This window comes from Geotrypetes seraphini, chromosome 9, assembly GCF_902459505.1.
Source record: "Geotrypetes seraphini chromosome 9, aGeoSer1.1, whole genome shotgun sequence".
Lineage (NCBI taxonomy): Eukaryota > Metazoa > Chordata > Amphibia > Gymnophiona > Dermophiidae > Geotrypetes > Geotrypetes seraphini.
Genome location: NC_047092.1, coordinates 150,978,413 through 150,991,643, shown reverse-complemented (window position 1 = coordinate 150,991,643; position 13,231 = coordinate 150,978,413). Strand labels below are relative to the sequence as shown.

The window sequence follows — 13,231 nt, the reverse complement described above, 5'->3', positions numbered from 1 at the left end:
CATGCATGCAAATGAGGGGAAACGGCGTGTAAAGTAGGCAGGGACGCAATTCACAAAACTTTTCAGGGAACAGCGACTGGGCTGGTCAATCCAAAAAGAAGCGACTGCTGAGGACCGGTCGCTCAGGTCCTTTCTGATTGCCCTGCCTTCTGCCGCCCTGCTCTCTGCCCTGCTTCACTGCTGTCAGCCCCGATCTCCTGCCTGCTCTGAATCTCTTGCCTGCCCCGAATCTCTTGCCTGCCCCGAATCTCCTCTCTCCTGCCTGCCCCGAATCTCTTGCCTGCCCCGAATCTCCTTCTCTCTCCTGCCTGCCCCGAATCTCCTTCTCTCTCCTGCCTGCCCCGAATCTCTTGCGTGCCCCGAATCTCCTTCTCTCTCCTGCCTGCCCCGAATCTCTTGCGTGCCCCGAATCTCCTCTCTCCTGCCTGCCCCGAATCTCTTGCGTGCCCCGAATCTCCTTCTCTCTCCTGCCTGCCCCGAATCTCTTGCGTGCCCCAAATCTCCTTCTCTCTCCTGCCTGCCCCGAATCTCTTGCCTGCCCCGAATCTCCTTCTCTCTCCTGCCTGCCCCGAATCTCTTGCGTGCCCCGAATCTCCTTCTCTCTCCTGCCTGCCCCGAATCTCTTGCGTGCCCCGAATCTCCTCTCTCCTGCCTGCCCCGAATCTCTTGTGTGCCCCGAATCTCCTTCTCTCTCCTGCCTGCCCCGAATCTCTTGCGTGCCCCAAATCTCCTTCTCTCTCCTGCCTGCCCCGAATCTCCTTCTCTCTCCTGCCTGACCCGAATCTCTTGCATGCCCCGAATCTCTTTCTCTCTCCTGCCTGCCCCGAATCTCTCCTGCCAGCCCGACTCTCCTGCCTTTCCCCACAGCGCAAACCCAGCGCATTCGCAGACCATCTACAGATGGTCTGCGCATGTGTCGGGATCGCTCTCTAGCGATCCGTGCAGTGGGTGGGGGGCGTGTCAACGATTGTCCCCATTTGCATGCAGGCCTTTTGTGACTTCGTCGGCCTGCATGCAATCGGGCACAGATCGGACACCGAATCGGGGGTTAGTGAATCTAGCCCTATGTGAGCAGAAGAATTCTGCAAGGGCTTGGCCTTTCACATCTTCTGGATACAGGTGTTAGGGGGAGGGTTGGAGGTCTGCAGTGCGGCTTTACTTGCTCTCCCTTTTACAAAGCAGTAGTAAAGGCTGCTGCGCAGCAAACACTCCAATGCCCATTAAATCTCTATGGATGTCAGAGCAATTAATGCAGCAGTAGCTGCTACCGCAGCTTTGTAAAAGGAGGTATTAATGTCTAAAATGGTTGGTGTGTTTTTTTTCTTGAAGTAATACCCCCCAAATAAAACCTCAATAAAGATGTGAAAAAAAAAAGAAATTAAAGTAATCAAAATTGAGCACCTGACCCTTGGTAGCCACCTCGTTTTCTCCCCCTTTTCCCTTGATTTAATTAGTACCACCTCCTGGACTGACCAGAAGTTGAGCGACTAAAATTAGCTGCAAAATGAAACCAAAGGGGCTAAATTTGGCCATTCAGCCCTACCAGTTCTAGGCATGGGTCCAGGAAGTGACATCGGAGGAAGAGCCAAGGCTGGCGCGACAGCAGGTTGGGGGTTGCTGCTTGCGCCAGGAACGTTAGAGAGGTATGGGGGAAGGGAAGTGGCACGCATGCGTGACAGTGGGGGGTGGGGAAGGAGCGGGGCTTGAGATGGTTCAGAAAAGGAAACTAATATTTCAAGCGAAACCAACAAAAAAATAGAGGTGTTTATGCAATCCCAGCATGCTCGGTTAGTTTTCCAGGTACCGCCATTGAATATCAACTGTACCTGGTTAAATTCTGGGTCCGCCCTGACTCTGCCCCAGCACTAACCAGATGGTACCAGAACAGTCTGTCTTGGACGTTCAACAGCATTATGAACCTGATTCTATAAACCACGCTTAGGCTAGCCGAATCTAGATGCTCTAATTGCAGACGCTTAGAGATGCCTAACTTAAGTTCACACGCAACTAAATTGTTTTTTAATTGATTAAACGGCGTGGAAATTTACCACACAATTAAAACCGATTAAAAAAACAAAACAATTTATTATTATCAATTAAGGTTATGTGCGGATATCCGCACAAAGCCTAGCAACGCCTAAGTCGAGGCACCCTCTGATGACTACATCAAAAGTAGGTGTGGTTAGGGGAGGAGAATAGGTGTGGCAAACTTAGGCGTCACTAGGCATGTGAGTTAGGCACTAGTAAATTAGGCCAGGGAAAACCTAGTTACACCTAAGGATGCCTAGGCCATCGATAGGTGTTATTCTATCAAGGATGCCTAGCAATTGATTGACAACTGCGTGGACTAGCGCCTACAACTTGGTTGCGGTTAGGCACCATTTATAGAATCGGGCCCTATGTGGTTAAGAATTGCTAAAAAATTTGACTATGGTCAGATCAGTGTGCCTTATCCGGATAGGAGAGACTGCTACCCAGATAAGCCCTGTAGAATATCAGCTGAGAGTACGCATTGTGGTTGTGGTTTTTTTTTTTTTTTTTTTTTTTAATCTTTATTGATTTTCCATACGAAAACAGTGCATTGAATTATACAATTGACTTCAAAGCAGCACTTACAATCAATCAAAGAAAAACTACAAAACATTTCCCCCCCCCCCATTCAAGAACCTAAACTCTTTCATTTGATCAGTTAATACAATAAAATATAATACCCTCCTCCCTCCCACCCACCCTCCCTGGATGTGTAAATCGAATAGGATAATCCAGCTAATCAGTGTTAACAAAATTTGTCAGTGGACCCCACGTTAATTTTAATATCTTATTATTACATGAAATTTCTACATTCATTTTTTCATATTTATAGCATAAACAGAGAGATTAATCAGCCCTCAGTACTACTTGCTTTCCAAAATGATCCAGAAAACAGTGAAATAACGTCTAAAATCTTGTTTCTTCCTGCAGTAAAAGGAGCAGGAAAGGAGACAAAAATGGGAAAGGCTTGCGGCACTTTTCAATGAAGGTGTGTGAAAAGGTTCAGCGTAAAGGAACGACCTCCTATAATGAAGTGGCAGATGAGCTGGTTTCAGAATTTACCACTTCCAGCAGCCATCTGGCTGGAGATGGTGTAAGTAGATGTCCGAGCTTTGCCCAATGCTTGCATTTTATTCTGCATACATCTGCTATGTGCTGTATATAGGAGAAAAAGAAAAATATGCTTGTTTTATGCTCCTAGTCTCTATAAACTGGTTAGTTTGGGGGGGGGGGGCTTTAATTCACAGCCAGGAATGGCTCCTGGCCGGTTAAATAGCATTTAGCCAGCTAACCACGGATATTTGCAGTTAGCAGCTAAAGCTTAACTGGCTATATCATGCAGTAAATACCAATATTGGGCACTGTCTGGCCAAGTTTAGCAGCCAAATCAGGCTGCACAAATAAGCCCATCGTTGGCCTCTATAAACTTAACTGGCCAGCGCTCAATATTGACTTAGCTGGTTAAGTTATAGCTGCTCCCCCCAAAATCCGGATATTCAAATGCTAGTCACCGGAAGTGACATGAAATGGAATATCCAGGCTCAGTGCTGACCATAGGAGTTGGCCATCCTGCTTCCCACAGTCTGAATATCAGCCCTAATGTGGGTTTTGTTTTTTAATTTTAATGCCAGCTACAGTGTTGCCGGCGCTGAATATCCAGGTATAATGTAGCTGCTTGCACTTATCTGGTATTACTCTGTTTCCCCAAAAATAAGACAGTGTCTTATATTAATTTTGGGTCCAAAAAACACATTAGGGCTTATTTTCGGAGGATGTCTTATTTTTTTTCATGTACAACAATCATCTCTCCTTTCCTGTCCTCCACCCCAATTCTTCCTCTTTCCTTTCTCTCCTCCCCCATGTGCAACATCTTTCCTCCCCTCTCACCCATCCCCTTGTGCAACATCTTTCTCTCCGTCCCTCCCATCCCCCTGTGCAGCAGAACCCCACTGACCCTCCCAACGTGAGACTGGCATACCTCCACTCCGAGGCCTCCAAAAACAGCAACAGTGCCAGCACTGTGAACGGGCTGCTTCATGGCCTTCCCTGCCGGACCTTCCCTCTGCCACATCACTGGATTAAAAACTGATTGGTGGATAGAAAATAGAGAATGGGAGTAAATGGACAATACTTGGACTGGAAAAGCGTCACCAGTGGAGTGCCGCAGGGTTCGGTGCTTGGGCCCGTGCTGTTCAACATATTTATAAACGATCTGGAAATTGGCACGACAAGTGAAATGATTAAATTTGCAGACGATACTAAGTTATTCAGAGTAGTGAAGACGCAGGAGGATTGCGAAGATCTGCAACGTGATATAAACACGCTCGAAAAATGGGCCGCAATATGGCAAATGATGTTCAACGTGGTTAAGTGTAAGGAGATGCATATCGGTAACAAAAATCTTATACACAAATACAGGATGTCTGGGGCTGTACTTGGAGAGACTCCCCAGGAAAGAGACTTGAGAGTACTGGTCGACAAGTCGATGAAGCCGTCCGCGCAATGTGTGGCGGCGGCGACAAAAAGGGCGAACATAAGAACATAAGAAATGCCTCCGCTGGGTCAGACCTGAGGTCCATCGCGCCCAGCAGTCCGCTCACGCGGCGGCCCATCAGGTCCAGGACCTGTGCAGTAATCTTTTATCTATACCCCTCTATCCCCTTTTCCAGCAGGAAATTGTCCAATCCTTTCTTAAACCCCAGTACCGTTCGCTGCCCTATAACGTCCTCTGGAAGCGCATTCCAGGTGTCCACCACACGTTGGGTAAACAGAATGCTAGGAATGATTAAGAAGGAGATCACAAACAGATGAAGGTTATCATGTCGCTGTACCGGGCCATGGTATGCCCTCACCTGGAATACTGCGTCCAGCACTGGTCGCTGTACATGAAGAAGTTCATGGTACTACTCAAAATGGTCTAGAGAAGAGCGACTAAAATGGTTAAGGAGCTGGAGGAGTTGCCGTACAGTGAGAGATTGGAGAAACTGAGCCTCTTCTCCTTTGAAAAGAGGAGACTGAGAGGGGACATGATTGAAACGTTCAAGATACTGAAGGGAATAGACTTGGTAGATAAGAACAGGTTGTTCACCCTCTCCAAGGTAGGGAGAACGAGAGGGCACTCTCTAAAGTTAAAAGTGGATAGATTCCGTACAAATGTAAGGAAGTTCTTCTTCACCCAGAGAGTGGTAGAAAACTGGAACGCTCTTCCGGAGGCTGTTATAGGGGAAAACACCCTCCAGGGATTCAAAAAGTTGGACAAGTTCCTGCTGAACCAGAACGTGTGCAGGTAAGGCTAGTCTCAGTTAGGGCGCTGGTCTTTGACCTAAGGGCCGCTGCATGAGCGGACTGCTGGGCACAATGGACCACTGGTCTGACCCAGCCGCGGCAATTCTTATGTTCCCCAACTCTGCCAATTTGCTCTTGCCGGCCTGCTCTGCCCTTAATCTCCTGCGTGCTCTCTGCCCCCGACTTTCCTGCTCTCTGCTCCAACCGCTGCTCTGGCCTTCCCTCACAGTGCGAGCCTCTGGTTTTAACCCACAGGTTTAAAACGGGTTAAAACCACGGGCTCGCTTGACTAAAAGTAAGATAACAAAGTTGCTGATTTTCGATGTATGCGCAGACCATCTACAGATGGTCTCCACACGCGTCGGGATCGCTACAGAGCAATCCAATGCTCAGTTGGGGGGCGTGATTCCAATCGCTTTCATTTGCTTGAGGGCGATTCGTGAATCAGCCCCCTGGATACGGTTCGGATCCCTCGTGGATCAGATCCGATCTGTGCCCTTAGTGAATCTAGCCCGTAGTCTCAATTCCCTCCCCTCTTTACCTTTCACAGCTTCCTTTCAGCATTTAAGAAAAGACATCAAAGGGAAAGGCTGTGTTTTATCAGGCGTGTGTGAGAATGGCAAAAAGGCCTGAAAAACAGGAAACAGATGCAAATGATCAGAACAAGATGAAAAAACTGATTACACATGTTTGTGTAAGAGATCAGCAGATTGGTCAAGGGAGAGACTGAATTGTGTGAGGCCTTAAACAATAAAATACAGATCAGTACGGTCTCCTGATGCAGGCGGTGATGCTGAAACATGGTCTGTGTCAAATCCTTTGACAAAATTATTAAAAGAAAAAGACCTTTCATATCATTGGATCATACATAAGAGCATAAGAATTGCCATACTGGGACAAACCAAAGGCCCATCAAGCCCAGTATCCTGCTTCCAACAGTGGCCAACCTGGCAGAAATCCAAATAGTGGCAACATTCCAGAGCTGAGATTGTGATTAGAGAATGACACGGTGACAAAATTCATCACTGTTCCCGTCCCCGCGGATAACCACGGGAAATAATCCCGTGTCATTTTCTAGTGTCTATTTCAACCTCAGTCCTTCTACACCAGCATTCTTCAAAGCAAAGCTTGCGGGTCAGTGGTTGTGGCCATTCATACTCTGATTCTTATGTGAGCCAAGGATAATGAAGCCATTGTGACATCACTGATGTGATTGGCTCTTAGGCACTGGTGGAATGAGGCATTATGACATCACAATATCTGCTCTGGATACCAGAGACTGCCATTCTGTAGTGTCTGTTTCAACCTCAGTCCTTCTACACCAGCATTCTTCAAAGCAAAGCTTGAGGGTCAGTGGTTGTGGTCATTCATATTCTGATTCTTCCCTTGCTCCTTAAAGAATGATATGAAGATGGTTATCCGTGGGGACGGGGACGGTGATGAATTTTGTCACCGTGTCATTCTCTAATTGTGATGTCGTAATGCCTCATTCCACCAATGCCTAAGAGTCAAACTCATCAGTGTGTCGCAATGCCTTGATTGTCCTATACTTGGCTCACATAAGAACATAAGAATTGCCACACTGGGACAGACCGAAGGCCCATCAAGCCCAGTTATTCTGTTTCCAACAGTGGCCAACCCAGGTCCCAAGTACCTAGCTAGATTCCAAGTAATAAAACCCTCTTTTAATTCAGCATGACTGTTTGGTTATCTCCACTGTTTGCTTCCATCTCTATCTTCTTGTTCTGCCAGCAGGAGTTAGGAAATTCCACTGGCACTGCAACCATGTAGCATGCTACTTGCATTCCTCCCGTGGCATCTGGTACTTTCATGCTGTTGTCAGGATGCCCAACCCTGTGGTTTCCTTTCCAGTGATTATGCCTTGTTTCCATTTAACATACCATTATGTTACTGCTGTTCTTGTCTGATTAGTGAGGCCCTACCATACTGTGTACAAATCCTTGCTCGTGCCCTGATGCTGTTTAAAATTTGCCCACAAACAGATCGACGTCGTGGTTCAACGGCAGCATGTGAGAGAGTAAACTATGAATATATCTTTTATCCGCACCCTCTTTTCCTCAGCACCAAATGAAGTTGTGATGGTTAGAGGCTGGGATGGGGATTATGGCTTCTGCCACGGTGTCACAGCCCCATGAGCTCCCTGAAAATGCATTTTGACTCGTATGTGTCTTCTCTCTTTGACATGCAGCTCCTGATTGGATAAGGCCCAACTTAGTGCAGGAAGAGGCAGTCAGAGCATACCGCGAGTGATTTCCTTCACTCGCGGCTCTCCAGCTGCCCTCTCCCACTGCCCTCTTCAGGCTCCCCCATGAAAAACCGTATTCACGGTTTTTCGAGATTCGCGGGGGTTCCTGGAATGGAACCCCCGCAAATATCGGGGGAGTACTGTACAACCAAAATCCCATACCATCATGCCCTCCCACCCAGCCAAAAGTCATACTGGGACTCTTCAGTACGAGATGAAACAGTTAGAATCTGCTTCCCTGAACATTTTGATTCACTCTCTTGCGATCTCAGGTATCGATTATTGTAACGCCCTCTTCAAAGGCACAACAAAAAAGGAACTATGAAGACTCCAATTAGTACAAAATACTGCAGTAAAAATTTTATTTAATGCAAAAAAAATATAATCATGTCACCCCTCTTTTACGTAAAGCTCACTAGAATCACCTATAAAATTCTTTTATTAAATCCGCCTTGAACTGCAAGGTAATGGCGGAATAGAAATCCCTAATGTAATGTAATTAACATTTAAAACCAGACAAAACAACCATCCAGAATTCATGAGTAACTTACTTAGCCCATACAACCTTACAAGGACTTTACAATCTACAGCTTAAAACCTTCTTACTATCCCATCATTGAAACATGTAAATACATTAAGGTCTGCAATTTTTTTCTGTTAGCGTCCCCTCTCTTTGGAACAGTATTCCAAACTATTCCAAACTACCTATGTAAAAAACTTAGGGCTCCTTTTACGAAGCCGCGTTAGTGGCTTCAGCGTGTGCAACTTTTTTATCACGCGCTAGCCTAAAAACTACCGCTTGCTCAAGAGGAGGTGGTAGCGGCTAGCGCAGCTGGCGGTTTAGCGTGCAGTATTACGCCTTCGTAAAAGGAGTCCTTACACTAACAGACTTTAAGTTGAAATTAAAGACATTTCTCTTCCTTTACCCTTTTGAAACCTAACTGTCCTTTTAAGGACGACCTAGTACCTAGAAGGATTCTTAATATCTGCTCCCCTCCCTATTGTTTTTTTTCCTATACATGTTTTCTTTTCTTTACAAATTGTAGTTCTAGCCCTTCTTTCCCTCTTGTCTCTGTAAATTTTAATTTTTTTTTTAGTCTATTAGTCTTTTAAAGTTAGTATTTGCCCTAGTGTTTTTAAACTGTATTTTAGTTAATAGACGGTTTTAACATTTTTGTACACTGCCTAGAAGGTTTGATTAGGCAGTATAAGAAATTTTAAATAAACTTTAAACTTGATCCAAGCCAAAACAGAGCCCACCCCTCCCATCCCCCCACCCCATATGTGTGCGGAGAACAAAATATGAAACTCAAGAGCAGTTGGGTGAGACCACTAGGGAACCGATGCCCACTTAATGTGGGGATCCCAAACCTTGTTCTACTAACTATTCTAAATGGTTGTTTATAAAGTGAAGGAAGGACTTCACTAAGGACTAGCTCGAGTCCAGGAGCCATTAGAAAGTACCTCCAAGTATGAAAAAACTTTTCACAATGCTCACCTTACATCATCATACCTTCCCAGTGCTCAAACTGAAATGTGCCATAATATGAATTCTTTCAAAAAGATTTATTTGTATAAATTCTCAAATTCAATCCACTGGTGTTATAATTTAAAAAATGCACCTTATTCTGTCCACTCTTAACTCCCTCACAGGGTTGCTTATTCTTGTATAGAACTATGGTGTTGCTGCTCGACTGAGTCTCCGTTTTGATATTCTCTTCTTCAGAAGCAGACCCCCCCTTTTTTATGCAAAACAACATATGGCATCTTCCTGTCACAGTTTGAAATTGTGTACCTAAACAACCATAGAATTTATGAATTTTGATCTCCTGTTCCTTAGCCTAACAGGGACTGTGGTTGCTACAGAGGCGGTTATGGCCCCTCTGATGTTTGGGGCTGCAGGAGATGGGAAGGATCCCTCCTATTCTGGTCCACCAGGTCATATGGCAGGCCCGGTGGAGGCCTGCAGGACATCAAGAGAGAGGGGGAACAGGGTACATGGCAGGGAGGGAGGGGCTGGGTGCAGAGCCTGGCAGGGAGGGAGGGGAGGGAGGGAGGACAGGGTGGAGAGCTGGGCAGGGAGGGAGGGGGGCTAGGTTCAGAGCCAGGCAGGGAGGGAGGGATGGGTGCAGGGCACAGATCCTGGCAGGGCACATGACTATTAACACCCCTCTCCCTCCCATCTTATATTCGAGTCAACATTTTTTCCCCCTTTTGGGGGGTAAAAAGGTACCTCGTCTTATACTCGGATCGATGTATATACGGTAATAGTCAGATAGGCCCTACTTTTGCCGAGTTAAGCTTTGCATAATACAACAGGAGTTAAACATGAAGTTGAATAAAAGGGTCAGTGAAAAATAACTAAATTGCTCGTGGTCTGTCTTGGCAGGCATGTCGCTTATAGAGAGTAATAATTAGTTGGTCAGAAAAGCAAGAACTGAACTTTTTATTAAGGAGAAGGGGGACATAAAAGACAAAAAAGGACACACATCTAATGAAATATATGTATTCACAGTCGGGGTGAACACGTGTTTCCTTTCATGATATCAAAAGCCAAAGAAAATGTTTCTTTTGACTGCAGAGTGTTCCAGTCAGCCCGCAGGGTGCTCTTCCAGCCTGGGCAGGACATGAGAATAAAGTGCCCTTTTTAATGGTGGTGATCTTATAGGCCCCAGCATTTGAAAGTATTTATCAGATTAGAAAGCAAGTGGCAAACCAAAGGATTGCATTTTAAAAACCAGCCCTCATTTATCATGCAGCCTTTGCCAGGAAAACACTTACTGGAAGATCAGACAAGCAGAGGTTAGGTGAATTTGAACCTTTATGTATCTCTTCAAATCCCGTTTTGCCCACTTTGTGCAATTTTTCTGCTGATCTTTCTAGAAGTTTTCACAGCTCTACACATTCTCACCGCAGATGTCTGTGCGTGACTTTGATAGTGTCGGTGCTTAACGAGGAGCCATTGCCCAAGTTTTAACCAGTAAAAGAAAAACAAAATTTTGAAATTGAGTTTAGTTAATGAGAGCAATGGTGGGGGACAACGACGACGACACATTTGACCAACACCTAGATGTGTAGATATTTTACAATAAGAACATAAGAAGTTGCCTCCAATGGGTCAGACCAGAGGTCCATCGCACCCAGCGGTCCGCTCCCGCGGCGGCCCATCAGGTCAATGACCTGTGAAGTAGTTCCTGACCATTTGTATAACCTACCTCTACTTCTATCTGTACCCCTCAATCCCCTTAACCTTTAGGAACCTATCTAAACCCAGTACATTCAGGAATGGAGTGTTTTGCTTCCCTAGCTCCATTCCAGCGTCACTACTATGATCAAGAGGGAAAGACTGCAAAATATAGTAACATAGTAGATGACGGCAGATAAAGACCCAAATGGTCCATCCAGTCTGCCCAACCTGATTCAATTTAAATTTTTTAAATTTTTTTCTTCTTAGCTATTTCTGGGCAAGAATCCAAAGTTCTACCCGGTACTGTGCTTGGGTTCCAACTGCCGAAATCTCCGTCAAAACCTACTCCAGTCCATCTACACCCTCCTAGCCATTGAAGCCTTCTCCAGCCCATCCTCCCCCACACAGCCATATACAGACACAGACCGTGCAAGTCTGCCCAGTACTGGCCTTAGTTCAATATTTAATATTATTTTCTGATTCTAGATCCTCTGTGTTCATCCCACGCTTCTTTGAACTCAGTCACCGTTTTCTTCTTCACCACCTCTCTCGGAAGCGCATTCCAGGCATCCACCACCATCTCCGTAACGTAGAATTTCAAGTGTGCTTTCCCCGGGTCTTGAACCCAGTTCATCACGCTCTCAGGCAGCTGCAGTAACCTCAGGCAACACAAATGCAGCTTAAAAGCAGCAATACCTTTCCAAGTTTCAGCTATGAAATTCTGCTCTGAAATGACCCAGATCCAGAACTTAACAAACCAGATTCCAGACATGTGCAGTTTTTGAACAGATGCACTAAATACAATTCCCTCAAATGTTCCTGCCTTGACTCAGTTTCTCTTGCTGTTAATCTTATTTTGTGTATTTTTCCCCTCAGGCTATTTCATCTGCACTTGAAATTTTTATGTTCTTTCAAAGTGAAAAGGGTTTTTATGAAAACATGGCTGAAAACATGAGAACACACCAATACTTCCAGAGCCTTTGTCCCTGTCTGGTAATAAATGTATTGTGTTCAGAGCCCATATCTTATATGGGATATATTCTCTCAGTGATTGCTTGTGCTGATAAATGTCTGGATTTTCAGAAGGCGTTCAACAAGGTTCCACATGAATGACTACTTTGGAAAATTGAAAGCCATGGAATCGAGGGTGAAATACTCACGTGGATTAAAAACTGGCTGGATCATAGGAAACAGAGAGTGGGGGTAAATGGACAATACTTGGACTGGAAGAGTGTCACCAGTGGGATGCCACAGGGCTTGGTGCTTGGACCCATGTTCTTTAACATCTTTATAAATGATCTGGACATTGTTACGACGAGTGAGGTGATTAAATTTGCAGTTATCAAGTTATTCAGAGCAGTGAAGACACAGGGGGATTGCAAAGATCTGCAACGTGACATAATTAGGCTCAAGAAATGGGCATCAACATGGCAGATGAGGTTCAACGTGGATAAATGTAAAGTGATGCATGTCGGTAACAAAAATCTCATGCACGAATACAGGATGTCCAGGGCGGTACTTGGAGACACCTCCCAGGAAAGAGACTTGGGAGTTCTGATTGACAAGTCGATGAAGCCATCCATGCAACGTGCGGCGGCGGCAAAAAGGGTGAACAGAATGCTAGGAATGATTAAGAAGGGGATCACGAACAGATCGGAGAATGTTATCATGCCGCTGTACCGGGCCATGTTGCGCCCTCACCTGGAGTATTGCATCCAGCACTGGTCGCCATACATGAAGAAAGACACGGTACTACTCGAAAGGGTCCAGAGAAGAGCGACTAAAATGGTTAAGGGGCTGGAGGAGTTGCCATACAGCAAAGATTAGAGAAACTGGGCCTCTTCTCCCTCGAAAAGAGGAGATTGAGAGGGGACATGATCGAAACGTTCAAGATACTGAAGGGAATAGTCTTAGTAGATAAAGACAGGTTGTTCACCCTCTCCAAGGAAGGGAGAGCGAGAGGGCACTCTCTAAAGTTGAAAGGGGATAGATTTCGTATGAACGTAAGGAAGTTCTTCTTCACCCAGAGAGTGGTAGAAAACTGGAACGCTCTTCCGGAGTCTGTCATAGGGGAAAACACCCTCCAGGGATTCAAGACAAAGTTGGACAAGTTCTTGCTCAACTGGAAAGTATGCAGGTGAGGCTGGGCTCATTTAGAGCACTGTTCTTTGACCTAGGGGCCGCCGCATGAGGGGACTGCTGGGCACGATGCAGCGGCAATTCTTATGTTCTTAAATAACAATAAAGCTCCCTTCCTCAGGCTCTTATCAGTATTAGAGAACAGACTAAGCAAAAAATGAAAATGTCAGTTATCACTGATTGGGCACTCTCTACTGTTGATGTTTGCCATGTGTTCTGGTGTGTGGTCTTCATCATAAGGCGTATGGGGACAGACTTAAAAATCTCAATATGCATACTTTGGAGAAAAGGTGGAAGAGGGGAGATATGAAAGAGATATTTAA

General features: G+C 45.5%; 1 protein-coding gene across 6 annotated transcripts in view; it reads left to right on the top strand.

Moving 5' to 3' along the window:
• The window catches only part of TFDP2 (transcription factor Dp-2), a 125,288-nt gene that overhangs the window by 68,332 nt on the left and 43,725 nt on the right, over positions 1 to 13,231 (top strand). For all 6 annotated transcript variants that reach the window (XM_033959719.1, XM_033959718.1, XM_033959720.1 and 3 more), the window contains one exon: positions 2,962 to 3,124. In XM_033959719.1, coding sequence (XP_033815610.1) covers positions 2,962 to 3,124 — 163 coding nt within the window. The remainder of the gene's footprint in view (positions 1 to 2,961; positions 3,125 to 13,231) is intronic.